Source organism: Fusarium subglutinans (genome assembly GCF_013396075.1).
Source record: "Fusarium subglutinans strain NRRL 66333 chromosome Unknown NRRL66333_c0000123, whole genome shotgun sequence".
NCBI classification, from domain to species: Eukaryota; Fungi; Ascomycota; class Sordariomycetes; order Hypocreales; family Nectriaceae; genus Fusarium; species Fusarium subglutinans.
The window spans coordinates 130,615-145,993 of NW_023502186.1; the positions used below are offsets into that span (position 1 = coordinate 130,615).

Below are 15,379 nucleotides of genomic sequence, written 5' to 3' on the forward strand. Positions count from 1 at the left end.
TGATGGTCTTACATCCAATCGTCCATTCAGTCATTACATGGATATCATCAACCTAAGCCTTCTTCTCTCCCTTGACCTCCCCATGATCCCCAATCAACAAATCCTCTCCCGACGGTCCACTCGACTTGACACCCTCGAACTCCCCTCCATCCCTCTTCACATCCGTCTCCTCGGCACTCTTGACACTACTCGCCTTACTAACATCGGCGCTCGCAGGGCTCTGAACCCTAAGGCCCAAATCTTTCTGATTGTCCGGATCTTCCATATTCGCACCCTTCCAATCCGCCGGCCGAACCTGTGGCACGGGCTGTCCCTCTTCTGGCTCGAGGACTTCTTCAGGGAGGGCGTCAGTGCCGGCGACACGCCATACTACGGCGATTCGATCAAACGCTCGTGAGCCTTTGCGGCTGGATCCTTTGATCCCGTCCATTGCGTCCCATTCAATGCTGAAGACGCCGCTATCAAGGGCCTTGCCGTCTCGTTCGGGGCCTTGGCCTTCGAAGAACGTGTTGAACCACACGTGTGCGACGGCTGTTACCATGGTTAGGCCCATGCTCTTGGGGGTCTTGTTACGACGCTCGACTGAGATGTTGACATCGCTGTTGGGGATGCGGATAGGGGCCTTGGGTCTTAGAATAACCGCCATGCCACCTGGTTCTTCCTCCGAGTTTGCTTCCGTAACATCAGTTTTTGACGATGTAGCAGAGTCATTCTTGGTTCTCTCAACGCCCTTATGGGAGCCTGCGGGCGAGACCTTGTGAAGCATCTCTGTGCCCTTTCGTTTGATAGTCTTCGCCTTGCCAACATGCTCCTTCTCCTCAGTTGCTGATGTTGGCGTTTCACCTGGGTTCGTTGCCTCAGAAAAGTGTGCTTCGTCAGGGGCTTTCTCCTTTGGCTTGGTGACCGAGTAACCGGCCATTTCCCATATCATATCGCTAATACCACTCTCCTCGGGTGCTTCAGGATCAACAACCACACGCTCTTCCTTCTTGAATGTGTGGAAAACATCGATCTTCTTGCCCTCATCTGCAAAACCTTCGATATCAACCTTGACGCCGTTGCGCAAACCCCAGACGTGAATCTCAGGGATCTCAATGGGTCGGTCGGTGTATTTTTTGCCACCCTTTGTCCAACGTTCAACATAGCTGATCCAGCGCAATTGTGAAGGGATCGAAACACCAGCGCCAAATCTCGGTCGCATCCGTCGTTCCGTGAAGCGCGCAAGGGCATCTTCAGGTTTCCAGCCCTCCTCTGCGATGAGATAGCTGCAGCTCGCTGTGCCACTTCGTCCCTTGCCGGCTTTGCAATGAACCACCACCACTCTCTTGTCACGCTTTTCCTTCCTTTGCGCCTCGGTAACGGCATCTGTACCAGAAGACATGGGTCTTCCGTCGCCCGTGACTACACCACCACCTAATTCTCCGCCATGCAACCAATTGCGCATACTCGCCATGATCATGGGCACGAGTCTGAATGGAGGAGGGTGATGATCAGGCCATGGGTAATGTCTCACGCGACCATATACAGATTCATCAGGATAGCCTGTTCCTTCGGCGCGGAACTCCCATATGGCCCAATCTTCACCGTGTTTCGAATCGAGGAATTTGACGAGTTGGTCGAGAGGGTTTCGATATGCGAGTTGGGGATATGTTTCTGAAGGACCAGATCTAAGAAGCCAGCTGTTAGCAGGGTCGCCAGAAAACGAGATGGCTTCAAAGGGACCTGTTGCGATACCACTCCTCCGGGAAAATTCTGCCAATTGCTAGACTTACGTCGCGATGATATGGTCTGTAACATAGCACAAATCCAAGCCAGCCTCAGGATGCCGAGCTCGCGGCCCCGCGACAATCTGTCGCAAGATCGAAGCCATCACCAGCAGCGGTCGTAACGTTGTAGAGGTCCCTTGATAGTGTTCAAGATAATCAACTACAATTGGGTTCGGCTGAAAGTGGTCGTTAAATGAGGCGATGGGTTTGGGATGAACAGAACAGGCTGAGGCCGCCTGGTCAAAAGATCCATACGTAACTTGCCTGGCGACGTCATCTCTTGCGCCCCCACCAAGGGCCCTGATCTTTATCGGGCTTTGATATCATCGCCAGCACATGAAGAAATTGCTGCAACGAGATGAGATGCTTACCATGACAAGATTTAACAGGGAATACAGCTAAATAGAAGCTTCGTTCTTTGTTGAGCATTATGACAGAGACCAAGTCGGGCCTTAAGCCATCGAATACTCTCAATGTCTTCTTGTCTGAGAACGCACCATACTTCGATGCCAAGTTCACAGCCAAGTCTTTCACAGAAACACCAATTACAGATCAAGAAAGCTATACTTGAGCAGTGAACAATTAATCATGCTGTAAATCACTTCAGCAACGGCACAAGTCATGATCAAACCTGAAATTCGAATACAATAAAGCTAACACCAGGAAATCCATACCCATCCATCCAGTCTCCTTCGTTAGCTTCCCCATCATTCCCATGGGCACTTCCATTTCCTCCTCAACACCTCGTGCACCAAGTCGATATGCTCGGCCCACAAAGGTCCCTCCGCGTGCGCGTGAGAACAGTCGCCAGAAAAGTTCTCCAAGTATAGGAATAAAAAATACAGTCACGAGGCCAAGCCTCTTTTCCACGTTCCTATGGTTGTGCAGCTATACTCGCTACACCCATGTTCTTTAGCCAGTCTGAAATCGTCGTCGCGTTAACTGCAGAGCAGCTAGTTCCAATCGTAGCGTCATGGCGTTTCTATCTTGTCTGGTTCCGCTATGCCTCAATTCGTATCCATTCAGTATAATCAAGTCAGACTGACTTGAAGCTGCGTATCGTAGTGTCGGGCTTATGTGGTCTTCTTGGCAGGGCCGCCAATGTACTTTCTGACGTCAGTAGCATCGTGGAACTGCTTGCCAGCCTCCTTGACAGCGCCCCAGACCTGTCGCGCGGCAGGGGGAGTACCCTGAGCACTAACGAGGGAGTCGACACGAGCACCGAGCTGGCGGAAAGCGCTCTGGACATGCTGGCTTTGGGTGTAACGAGCACGGAGGAAAGCAGTGTAGAGAACAATGAGGATCCAAGATCGACGCTGGAAGAGAACAGCGGAGAGAAGGATACGTCCCCAGAGACCGATCTCAAGGTAGGAGACGATGGCCATGGAAGAGTCATAGTACTCCTTGACGAAAGCGCCAATCTGATTAGCAAGAGGGCTGTTGACAGCTTGACGGTTAGGAGAAGCACCATCAGCAGCCTCAGGCGCAGGCTTGGGCGCAAGGACCACGGGGATGAGGTTGGCACGGGTATAGGTGGCAACGTGGAAGACCGAGTAGATCGTGTAAGGGATCAAGGCGAGGGGGTACTGGGGAGAGAAAAGCCACACGAGGGCCATGGCTTTTGGAGGTCAGCAAGGTTGCGTGGATCTAGCAAGATATGCTGCAGAAGCTCTTACCAAGATACTGGATGTTCTCGTCACTAAGGAGATCCATGGGAGTGGTAGCAGGTCGGGCGCTAGTCTTTGCGCGAGCGCGCATGGTCTTGTAGACGACAATGCCATAGGTGACAGCGGCAGCGATAAAGGCAGTGCGGTAGGACAGCTGGGCCATGCGGGTGTAGTAGTTCATTCGAATCCAGGACAAGAAATATCGGCCCGTTGTAAGGATCAGAGTGAGGTGTCTATAGTCAAGAGAGCTTGTCAGTCACAGATCTCGCTATTTGTTGGTGATGTGAGCTCCAAAGAGGGAGGCTGAGGATCCAAAACAGCTATCGTGGCCATTTCGTCGCACCGAGGCAGAGCGGGACAAAGGTGAAGTTCATGACAAGACGTACCCGACAAACCAACCGACTAGAAGAAACACCAAGTTAGCAATGCGATTCCATTACAATGTCTGCGCGCAAGGTCGCATCTCAAGATACCACGTACACTGGAGGGTCTTGGCAAGGGCCAGAAGCCTCTCCTGGAGAGGAAGATTGGGGTTCGGCGGGGGAGCCATTGCGTCTAGAGATAAGAGAGTCGAGAAATGATGCGATCTAGTATAGTTTTCAAGGGACAGAGCGTGCGCGATGGTCGTTGAGGACGGGCTGATGCTATTATTGAGAGTCGAAGATGCTGCTGATGAATGACGATGTCGTAAGGAAGAGAAGACAAGTTGTGGGCTTTGGCTTTTGGAAGTGGGTAAGAATCAAGGCAGGGGAGAGAGTGATGGAATGGACTGTGGCAGTGACGGAGCCCGCCCCCGCTTTGGATTGAAGTGCTCCAAGCTCCAGGGCTCAGGACAGGTTTCAGCGATCGGTTTCCAGCGCGGTTAAGCAGCTGAGGCGCTAAAACGGCTGCCTATCTTTTGAGGGGGGAAGAAATGACCGGGGGCTGGGCGCTATCTAGGACCCGACGGGAGGGAGCTCGAGGTGGGGGGAAGGACAAAGAGGCTGGTAAGGGAGTTTGTCTGAGACTGTGAAAATGAGGAAATTAATATTGATTGTGGTTTCGTAGAGTCGCACCGAATTTTTAGGTCGCGTTTGATAGGTTTGTCCTTTGATGTATCCATTGGTTGTACACGACACCAACTGAAACGCTTGTCCAAGCTTATCGAGAAGTGGTGATGGCTTCGATGACGACAATTGAGTTGTTTGAAAGCACGTGAAGGCGCCACTAGTCGGAGAACTTTCCTGTAAATCCAACCCGCCGCAGCATAATTCTTCTACCTAGGTACGAACTCGTGCTATAGTATGAGCTACCTTGAGTCTCTTTTTGCCGATTTCATCCAATGTACGAAGCGATGTCTTTTTCAATTCTCGTCGTCATTCGAACAAAGTGTTTCAATAAGCTGATTTTCGAGCTTTGACTTTCGTCATCGCCTGATACCAGCTTTTACCAAGGCCCAGGCCCCTGCATAGCTGAACCGCGCGAACTGTATCTCAGCCAATGAGAGCTGGACATTTCCAATGGGTGGGTGGGACTTTGAATCAGCTTGTGAGCGGCTAAAATCTCCATTGTAGACTTCACGACGACATCGTTCAGATATCTAAGAACTCCATGGGAAACGGGGCGAACTTCGAAAGATAGCTTGAGTCTTGTTTGGGTATTTCGGCCGTATGAGGACGTGATGTGGCTTTGCTGTTGGTATCGTGTTTACACGTTGTGCTTTAAGATGGAGGAGTTACTCTGCACCATTTATAGATGTTTCGTGGCTAGGCGGGAGCTCACTCGGAAGTGACAACTCTTTCTCAATAAACTCAAACACGATAACTACTCCATGAGAAAGACATCTTCAATACCAAGAAGGTTCATCCCCGTGTAGAAAACTGCTCAAGTCTTGTGCAAGGCACGTCCGAGTATGAGCAGCAAGCCATCAACTGTGTTTGTATAGTGACATTTTATTAGAATGCTGCATTGAACAGCCAACCCTAGTTTTATAGAAAACTCCTGGTCTATGGTTGCCTCTTAAATTATATATCAGAGCCTCTTTGAGTTGATTGGCTCATATTAACATTTCAACAAGCTATTGTGCTCCAGTTGGAGCCTCGAAGCTTATGTATGCGCCGAGGGGAAGTACCCTTGATACTCTGTTTTATCTCCATATAGTTTGAGGTTATCATTCACATGAATGAGGCCATGGAGAACTTGTCAACGTTGCGACCACATCTTCAAGTTGCATCTTCCCTTCTCCATCGTCCGCATATTCCGTTTGGTGTTGCTGATTGCTCGCAGACGACAGCTTTCTTGGTCACTCATTGTCAATACCAACAAGCATGCCTTCGCAAGGACGAGACATCTGCAAACAAAGTTGTAGGCTGCGAAGATTTTATGGGGCGAGATCTCCTCACATGCTCACGTTGTGATGCTTTGCCAAACGTTGTTACTAGGTGCAGACCACTTAGGGGAGTCGGAGGCTGCGACGACACTAGGTATTGGCGATGGCAGGAGTCGGGTTAAACTTAACTTGAGACTGGATTAGGTATTCTCTCTTTCTTAACGTGGGTATTTATTACGATGCCTGCCATGGCCATAGCTTCCATTGCCGTCATATCTCAGGAAGGTGACACTCAGTAAAGTTACTACTTCTTCTCCAAACAACACACCAAGTCACTTCGACTCTACAACTCTCAATATTGATCAAGGCTACAGAGATAGCTATATCTTCTTTACTTCATCACTTGCTTGTACCAGAACATACACACGAGTAGTCTACCACAATGGAACCTCTCAAACGCGAGATGTGCTATGAGCTTCTCGTCAAAACTCCCGGGCTATCATTCCCCGACCCCTCGACCACTGAAGCAGCCGAGTTCTCAAAAAGCTGTAAAACAGTCTTTGGCGGCCCAGCTCCACGACCACACATGAACAAAGCGGAGGCAGAAGACAAAATCTGCGAGTTCTTAACCGAATGCGAGAACCACTTCCACAGACTCACCATGTGTCCCATACACAATATCTCCGCGCGACCATGCGAATGCCCGGAGAAGTCGGCTAAATACTACTATCATATTGCTAGTAGTCTCCAGGGATCTTGGGGAAGGCCTATGGATCCCTATTGCATTAGATCCATAGTCGAAGCAACCTTGTGCGCTCGAATCGAGGTCATCAAGAAGAATGGTGGTATCCAGAACGACATAAATGGGGCAAACAACCTCATCTTACTCAACGTTCACATCCTTCTCTGCAACTTTGCCTCCTTCAAACACACTCATTCTTATGCTCCTGTGCAAACTCTGTGCTGGACTGTCAATGGTGCTCTTGAGTCGCAACAAGAAGCTACAAAGAGGAAGAAAACGCTTCTCAAGCAACGAGAGGTTAAGAAACTCAAGTCTGCTTCGGGTGCTGGAAGTCTTCCTGCGACAGATGCGGCTGTCGCTAAGGAAAGGTTCGTAATACTTTCGATCTGTTGTAGCTGTAAGCTGACTATCAAAGGAAACAATGAATGGCTGGCCTCAGGGAAGAAGAAAATGTAAGACTTTAGAAGAAGAGGTCAAAAAACTTAAAAGAGATCCCCCTAAGGTTGGGCTAAATTTCTCAAGTCTTTTGATCACTTAGGATAAAGATCCTGAGTTTTCTTGCCTTCCCCTGGCCGGCGCTACGAGGCCTCGACTTTTTCAACGAACCGAAGATTGTTTGGACGTGGCTTGTGTCTATGGAGAAGCGAAAGGAGCTTGCGCAGTTTGGAGTTGGGGATTTTGATGTTTAATAGCGGGCTCTCATTAAGAATAGCGATTCTGACATTGCCAAATTGAGTTATCCATGCCACCATACCTAGATGAAGGTACACTTTCTCATTAGCCACTACAGGATCACCTTGATGATGCAGCTACAGCAATCTGCTGCCACATACGACCATAGCTCTTGGAGAATACGGGATCCCGTCTGCTCTCCCATCGTCAAGCCGAGAAGCGGTGAATTAGTACTCAGGTCGGTGACGACTGTGGAATCCTCACTGTTGTATGTTTTGCTGGTGCTTTCCATTTTTGCTAGATCTGGTTATGAATTGATGTATGTTAAATGCTCTCAGTACTGTCGCCTAGCGGCCCAGGGTATACAGGTATAAGCCGATCAAGCACCTGGGGGACAAGCCCTATTGATATGCAAGGTGCTCAAGTGTAGAAGCGTAGAAGAATGATTGGAATATCTGTCTTGGTAGTGTATTAGTGATAGCTCTCTATCTACCAATGGATTGAGAGAGGTTAGGATGGTAGCAAATCGGAGGGGAATGGTGTTGATCACCGTTTCGCCATAAGCCTCATACGTAATGATCCATTTAGATCTTCCCCGGCATCGAAGCCTCTGCTCGAGATATGAAACAGTTTAACAACTTGATGTCAATTGAAGGTTGAATACCCCGGAGCATGAGTTCCGATGCCCGCCGATCACAGGATTCCACCATTCGCAAGAATTGCATCACAAAAGGATGGGCAATCCAAGATGCCCATCAGCCACGAATGTCAGCTTCACACCCCATCCATCAAACGGGCATGGCAGGGAATAATTCAGGTACAGCCACCGCTGTCACGACGACTTTTCGGCTCTTTGATGTCTGTTTCATCTATTCTAAAAACTGGACCCCGTGGGGGATGATGTATCTGGGACGTCAATTGCCCTCACGCCAAGGAGATAACCTGGTAACATGACCAGACAAGCAATTGAGATGAAACGATCCGACAGGCGGACATGAAGCTCCGGCTAGAAAAGAAATTCTATGGATCCCTGCCCCATAATGGTAGAGGGCATTCTCGTGGCTCAGAAGTTCCGTGTCGTCGTGTGTTGGGAGTGTTTGGTGAGACGAACTGGGTAATGCTTACGTCGCCGACACGTCAGATTTAGCAAAAGAAATGTTCAGTGTTGGTAACACGATGTGAGACAGAAAAGATATAAATATTGAGATGAACGGATACAAAATATCACGATGTCGGTCAAATCCTGATGTCTTTGTCAATTGATCTCCATCTTACACAACTTCAACTGAAGCAATAGCCTTTTCAACATGTCTGTATCAATACTCAGGCGAGCAACTTGCTCAATCGTTAGCAAGACATACTGTCATGCACGGATAGCTGCTCTTCAGCAAACACCTCTTATCTCCAAGCCAATTCGTCAACGATCAATGCACACCACAGGAAATGACAGTGCAACACCAATGAACCCGGACCCTAGAGAGAATCCTGCCCATGAACTCACTCTACCACGAGGAACAAATGTCGGCCGCAAGCGTTTCGCAGACTTTGAACTCGCCGGAAAGGTCTTTGTCGTCACAGGCGGTGCTCAAGGCCTTGGACTGACTCTGGCTGAGAGTCTCGTTGAAGCTGGCGGGAAAGGTATGTCAACCACATGATCGAACTCAACAGGAACTAACTTAGTACAGTGTATTGCTTGGATCGTGCCGATCAGCCCGACCAAGGATGGCATGAAGCACAAACACGCGTCGTCCCAGAATGGGGCGGATCTCTACACTACCGCAAACAAGACGTATCAGAAGCTGAAGGCCTCGATAAACTCATCACCACCATCGCAGATGAGAACCAAGGTCTCGACGGCGTGATAGCCGCAGCAGGCATCCAGCACATTTCGCCCACCGTGGAATACAGCGCAGATGAAGTAGCACAAATGCTCTCCGTCAACTACACAGGCGTTTTCATGACCGCCAAATCCGCCGCCAAGCAAATGATGAAATACAAGAAACGCGGAAGCATCTGCCTCATCGCCAGTATCTCCGGTCTCAAAGCCAACCGCGGTCTTGTTTCACCCGTGTACAACTCCAGCAAGGCAGCTGTAATCCAACTGGCGCGCAACCTTGCTATGGAGTGGAGTCCTATCCAGAAAGACGGCACAGGAGGGATTCGCGTCAATTGTATTAGCCCTGGACATATCATGACGCCTATGGTGCAGAGCAACTTTGAGGAAGTACCTGGTATGCGGGAGGAGTGGGAGAGGGAGATTATAATGGGGAGATTGGCGGAGACGCAGGAGTTTAAGGGTGCGGCGTTGTTCTTGTTGAGCAATGCGAGTAGCTACATGACGGGTAATAACCTCGTGATTGATGGAGGACACACTTCGTGGTAATTGATGGAGTGGTGTTGATAAGAAGATTCGATGACTGAAGAGGATAATCGATGATATATTAATAGCAAGCCGAGCCATTTGTATCACAATGCAATTCTCATACCTGTAGTATGGCCTTGTCCAAGTGCCTCGTTCTCTTAGACGGTAGATGAAGCCACAAAAGCGAGCTTTAAAAATGCATTCAAATATTGGACCCCATGTACCTCTAGAGACAATGCGCTCCTGAGCAAATCCCGGGAACTTTCTTTGCAGAAACTATCCAGCTATATGAACCAAACACACTCCCCAGACCCTGGGCCCGCGTTGTCCCAACCATAGCGAAACGCCCTTATAACAGGTTAGAACTCCCATATGCCAAATACAAGCCCAGAAATAACTCGAAACAACGCCAGATGACAAAAGAATCAGTAGTCTCCCTGTCTTTCAACCTTATATCCATGACTTGCCAGTTACTACGGCTCTTCAGCGGCATCAGAGTACAGAGGCCCCCTTGACCCTATTAGGTACCAAAAACCGGAACTAAAGCTCCTCCAATCTTCTTCATACAGGACTGAACTTCCGTCAAGGTGCTCTAGTATGGTTTTGATCGAATTGAACTACCTCCAGACTTGGACCTGGGACGAGAAAGCATGTTCTTCAGTGGCGCCAGCTCGCTCTCCTCGACCAAAACATCAAGACTGGACTTTATGCACTCCAAGCGTTCATCCCGCCCCCAATCGATGATATTTCGGACGAACCTCCGAAACTCGAGAAACTCTTCAGGTCGCTGGAGGATGAAGGTCTTAATCTTTTGCATATGTATGAAGTCTCCATCCTTCCACGAGACATGCAATCGAGCTTCAGTTCCATTCATGGCAACACTGAAGCTCATGCTATCAAGTGGTCCTCTGCGTTCGATATCTGTGCACCTCTCAAGCCTTTCCTTCAGTCTCTCGCTAATATGGATGCAGGTCGTGGACGCTCCCAGGCATTGGTTCGTCGCCACCTAGAGACTACCTTTGCTGGATGGTCCGTCGCCTTTGAACTCGACTGTAAAGAAGGGAAACGTGAGGCCCTCGCTGTTTGCGAACGCAAAGTTACCACATGTTGCGATCTGAATTTGCTGGTCGTGTTCGAAAGCAGAGAAGCGGTACCCATATAGGAGATCGGGAACAGGAATGCTGATTCTCGCGTATGGATTGGTGATGGGAATAACGGCCCTGCCGACAAAGACGCGATCGCTGCGCTGGATCTTATCTGTGCTAGAACTCGGGGGGATGATGTTGTTGCGAACAAATTCCTCAACTTTTGGTTCACTGGCACCAGCCTCCAAGGCATAGAGATCATCATTATCCTGGGGGATAGGCTCAGGAGATGATCGGCCTTTCTGGAAGGATTCGACAAGTGCTGAGATATGAGGCGGGAGTTCAGTTCGAGAGTCGAGTAAGAGGATGTTGTTGAGTGCAAGGTTACAGTCTCTGTAGAGGGCACTCTCTACGAGAGGCCCGTTGGATCGATTGGGCGTGCCTGTGCCTGTTGGGTAAATAGTAGGCGTCGGGTCAATAGACGGACCCCCTTCTTTAGAAGTGAATCCAGGAGACGAGCGCTTGAGGGAGGATTTGGGAGAAAACGCCAGGTCAAATGTGACAGTTTGACCGGTTCGGCTTTTTCTACCTGCCATAATGGCTGGAGCAGAATGAGATCTTTCTACTATGGGTTCCAAGTCTCTGTCTTGAATGAAGCAGTCTGAGCGTGATATCTTGCGTAAATCTTGAGGATAAATATCGTCGAGCCAGTTACCGATCTTTTCCAGGTATGAAGGACGAGGTCGAGTCTCCTTTATATACTCAAGAAGAGCAAAGGATGGACGAACACTCCGAATAGGAGACGGTTGAAACATGACCTATTAAGACGTAAGTCAGTTCATGAAGAAGAGGCTATCATGGTGTTTCGTCGATGATGAGGTCTTGTTTGACTTGATGGGATTCTCACATGGTCGTTGATGTTCTGATAAACGACTTCATAGCAAGCTTTCTTCAACTGCTGGGCCTCTGATGGAGAGATCGAGGGAGGTCTGCTGGCGGCGCGCTTCCTGGGGTTGTCTGGCATGGCCTGAATAGGCGCTGGTTCTAGCGAGTCGTCCATGATGAGAGCCTAGATAGAGAGAAATACGGGGGTATGGAGAATAGAGGTCAAGAGCTCTTATTATATGATTCTGAGAGAGTACTGCCGTGAGTGAAGAGGAATGTTCAAGTCAAGTTTGGTCAGTCTGATGAGAGTGGTTCTTTGGGCCCTGACAGTACAGGCCATTCTCGAAGCGGGGGATGAAGCAATGTGAAGACATGCATTTTGTCCCTCGTGAGAAGAAGGGCCTGCAGTATTAGCAGTGATTCAGAAAGAAAATTGTAGTGTAGTTGAATCAGGACGTGAGGTTCATCGTTCGGACCATACGAAGTTGTCAGTGGTTAAGTATTGAGCCACTACACGTTATACAAATAACCACATCAAGTGCCACTTAACGCCTCTGATTCAACAACCTATAGGAACCACACGTTAAAACCGTCTCTGCAAAAGCCACATGATTCTCGACCCCGTGAAACATGCGAAGAGCATCACCAGGCACCGTCCTACCAACATCAGCATTGGAGCGCAGATTGTTTTAGCCTTGTAGACGACGCCAATCCCTGCGGTAGATCCCCCAGATAAAAGGTCCGAATTGGTTTTGGATACGAGTGAGAAGTGCCAATCTTTGGACCGTTGGGAATTAGACACGCGTTGCATGAGCCTCGGCCGGCCCGTACCGCACTTTGACGCCCGCAACGTGAGCTGTTTTGCTGGGTCCACTAATATTTTAAAGTCATGATGCCTCAATTATAGTTTCGTTGTTTCTGTCATGATCGAGATACAAAGATGGTCGGGGTGGAACTGAGGGGACTATACGTTGCCTTCGAAGTCACTCGACTGGACGACATCGCCTGTCTCTTCCAGTCCAACATGCCCCTAAGACTAAAAGAATAACATATCAAAGAATAGCTCCTCTTGTCTCAAATTCCTCTCTTTACTGTTCTCGGCCGACATTGTCCGGCTTTCGGATCCTCAGGTCCATGATCACTCTAACCCCCACTCACAGCCCTAAATTTCGCAAATCGCCCCCCCAATCTCCGCTGTCAGATCCAATCTAACTCCACTGTCGTCATTGTCAGCGACTCCGGCGCTTCCGTCACATTTTCCCCTTCATGCAGTCTCTTTTTTTCTTCCCTCCCTTCCCTTCCATTCACTTCCCCTCAAAACAACCACCCACAAACCAGAAAATAATCCATATCTCGGAGTTATCATATCATCGTCCTCCGATCTCGCTTGACCCCATGGCCTCTACTCTAGAAGCTACCGGCGCTCCAGCCGCTCGCATCACCTCTACTGCTTCCACCATTGCCGACTATGCCTATCCTTATGGCCATATGGGCCACTTGACGCAGAAGCAGGAGGAGGCCTTTGTCCAGTTTAAGAAGGTCCTTGAGGAGAGGGGTCTTTTGAAAGTTGGACCTCCCCCTTCTCATGATGATCCTTCGATCTTGTAGGTTTTTATCTGGGGCGATTGATAAGCAGGGTTTCTAACGGCTTTTCTTTGCAGGCGATACTTGCGCGCGCGAAGATGGAATGTCGAGGATGCGTATCAGCAGTTCAAAGAGACAGAAGATTGGCGCAAGGCAAACGATCTGGACGTTTTATACGACACCATTGACCTAAGCGCCTATGATTTCAGCCGTCGTCTCGTATGTCTCGCGGAAAACTCGGAATTGTTAAGCGCTGACTCTGTATCTGCAGTACCCCCAATGGACCGGCCGACGCGACCGTCGCGGAATTCCCCTCTACGTTTTTGAAGTCAAGACGCTCGACTCCAAGACCGTCCACGAGTATGAAAAGGTCGGCGCATCGAGTACCTTTTCCAAAGCCAAGTCCGACGGCAAGACGCCAAACGGTCTGCTGCGCCTATTCGCTCTGTACGAGAACTTGACGCGCTTCAACATGCCCTTCTGCACACAACTCCTGGACCGCGACCACCCCGAGGTTCCTATTACGTTGAGCACAAACATCGTGGATATTTCGGGCGTGGGGCTGAAGCAGTTCTGGAATCTCAAGCAGCATATGCAGGCTGCTTCACAACTGGCCACGGCGCATTACCCCGAGACGCTGGATCGCATATTCGTGATTGGTGCGCCGGCGTTTTTCAGCACTGTTTGGGGTTGGATCAAGCGCTGGTTCGATCCTATCACTGTGTCCAAGATTTTCATCCTTGGTCACCATGAGGTGAAGAGTGTGCTGGAGCAGTACATTGAGCCACGGAACATTCCTAAGAAGTATGGTGGTGAGCTTGATTACAAGTTTGGAGAGCTCGGTAACCCTGACCCTAACTGGGAGGGTGTCGTCGAGTTTGAGAATGGCCACAAGACGTTCCCCAGCGGACCGTTATTGTGGGAGGAGGACTCGAACGGGAGACTAGTCTGTATGGCGAGGGGTTCCAAAGACGGCCAGCCTCGAAACGAGAGAATCTGCACAATCCCCAAGACCTTTGGTCTCGCGCCCGTGGTTGAAATCTCCAGCGGCGAAACAGCTGTCGAAACACCAGCGGAAACCACCGACGCCGCTGCCGTCAACGGTAACGGCCACCCGGTATCTCCCCAAGGCACACATGACGATGGTGTTCAGACCGATGATGCTCTTTTGAGCGGTGATGTGAATGAGAAGCTGAAGCTGCAGGACAATAAGCCTGTCGCGGCACAGACGACTGCTGTGTGATGAAGTATTATATCCTAGAGATGGCGAAGACTGGCATACCCTGGAAGCAAATTTTGGATAAGATGTTTGACGTATGAGATGGATTTGTGTTGGTTGAAGTATGCGGAGCATATCCCTTTCTGTTTGGCGTATCATGTTTAGAACCTCCCGTTGAAGCGGTGATATGGTTGTGAATATATAATCGTGATTCCCTGTTAATATTGAATAATTGACTTCTTTATTCTATTCCCTAGATCCTTGGTATTCTATGTCCTGTGCTTCTATTGAAGTGCAACCTGCCATATAGAGTTTTGGCGTCTATTCCATCTCTGGAACCTCTGGTCTCGTAATATATCCCCTTCTATTCCTCCACTGCGTAACACCCCTCTCAAGCTCCCCCCACGAAACCCCATCTCTAACAAGACACATCGTCACCCCCAAACTCTCCGTATCTCTATTCCTCGGCTCATCATCAAAGAACAGCATATCCTCATACTTGATCCCCGTCCTCTTCTGCAAGCTCTCAAAGTGCTTGATCTTGCACCCTGGATAAATCTCAAGCAGACCCTCAAACACATCCAGCGCCTTCTTTGGCTTTCCACCCTCTGGTCCAGTGACATGTAGCATCTTTAACAAGTCACGCGCAAGGCTCGGTGCAGAAGTTCGCGATGCCACGCCGATTTTTATACCGGCGCGTGGTAGAGCGTGGAGAATGGCGGGGACGTCGCTGAAGAAACCGTAGTCTTCGCCGTATCGGTCTGTGGCGCTTGTGTGCGAGGAGTTGGGTTTTAGGGGTGGTGTTACGTGGGTATCGACCCAGAATGGCCAGAGGGTGTAGTCGAGATCGAAGACGATGAGTTTCGGGAGTGGGAGGGAGGGATCGGCGAGGGAGGATGGCAGGGCTGTGGATGATGTTGATGCTGTTGAGATTGTGGAGAGAGTTGAGGTGCTCGGGGGCAGAGGGTTTTTGGAGAGTTTCTTTGGCATTTTGAGATTATTGAGGCGGAGATTAATAGAGAGAGGAAGAGTTGGATGTGGTGATGGAAGGTTTTGGTGTTGAGAAGTTGGGACTTTTTTGTTATCGCC

The 15,379-nt window shown here is 49.5% G+C and overlaps 7 protein-coding genes across 7 annotated transcripts; 3 read left to right on the top strand and 4 right to left on the bottom strand.

Moving 5' to 3' along the window:
• Positions 1–52: 52 nt before the first annotated feature.
• Positions 53–1,797, bottom strand: FSUBG_8757 (uncharacterized protein; the record flags this gene model as incomplete). The annotated part of the gene is made up of 2 exons (XM_036687196.1): positions 53–1,722; positions 1,773–1,797. The coding sequence occupies 2 exons, from the start codon at positions 1,795–1,797 to the stop codon at positions 53–55; spliced, it is 1,695 nt and encodes a 564-aa protein (XP_036535789.1).
• A 1,042-nt stretch (positions 1,798–2,839) lies between these two features.
• Positions 2,840–3,983, bottom strand: FSUBG_8758 (pore membrane of 33 kda; the record flags this gene model as incomplete). Its single annotated transcript, XM_036687197.1, has 4 exons — positions 2,840–3,384; positions 3,443–3,666; positions 3,820–3,835; positions 3,914–3,983. The coding sequence occupies 4 exons, from the start codon at positions 3,981–3,983 to the stop codon at positions 2,840–2,842; spliced, it is 855 nt and encodes a 284-aa protein (XP_036535790.1).
• Positions 3,984–6,183: 2,200 nt separating this feature from the next.
• Positions 6,184–7,172, top strand: FSUBG_8759 (uncharacterized protein; the record flags this gene model as incomplete). Its single annotated transcript, XM_036687198.1, has 3 exons — positions 6,184–6,481; positions 6,539–6,851; positions 7,022–7,172. The coding sequence occupies 3 exons, from the start codon at positions 6,184–6,186 to the stop codon at positions 7,170–7,172; spliced, it is 762 nt and encodes a 253-aa protein (XP_036535791.1).
• Positions 7,173–8,462: 1,290 nt separating this feature from the next.
• On the top strand, positions 8,463–9,538 carry FSUBG_8760 (D-arabinitol 2-dehydrogenase; the record flags this gene model as incomplete). The annotated part of the gene is made up of 2 exons (XM_036687200.1): positions 8,463–8,793; positions 8,841–9,538. 2 exons carry the CDS (start codon positions 8,463–8,465, stop codon positions 9,536–9,538), a joined length of 1,029 nt encoding a protein of 342 aa, XP_036535792.1.
• A 571-nt stretch (positions 9,539–10,109) lies between these two features.
• Positions 10,110–11,662, bottom strand: FSUBG_8761 (uncharacterized protein; the record flags this gene model as incomplete). Its single annotated transcript, XM_036687201.1, has 3 exons — positions 10,110–10,438; positions 10,535–11,420; positions 11,510–11,662. 3 exons carry the CDS (start codon positions 11,660–11,662, stop codon positions 10,110–10,112), a joined length of 1,368 nt encoding a protein of 455 aa, XP_036535793.1.
• A 1,220-nt stretch (positions 11,663–12,882) lies between these two features.
• FSUBG_8762 (phosphatidylinositol phosphatidylcholine transfer) lies at positions 12,883–14,314 on the top strand (the record flags this gene model as incomplete). Its single annotated transcript, XM_036687202.1, has 3 exons — positions 12,883–13,091; positions 13,149–13,290; positions 13,343–14,314. 3 exons carry the CDS (start codon positions 12,883–12,885, stop codon positions 14,312–14,314), a joined length of 1,323 nt encoding a protein of 440 aa, XP_036535794.1.
• A 297-nt stretch (positions 14,315–14,611) lies between these two features.
• FSUBG_8763 (magnesium dependent phosphatase) lies at positions 14,612–15,280 on the bottom strand (the record flags this gene model as incomplete). The annotated part of the gene is made up of 1 exon (XM_036687203.1): positions 14,612–15,280. The coding sequence occupies one exon, from the start codon at positions 15,278–15,280 to the stop codon at positions 14,612–14,614; it is 669 nt and encodes a 222-aa protein (XP_036535795.1).
• Positions 15,281–15,379: the final 99 nt, after the last annotated feature.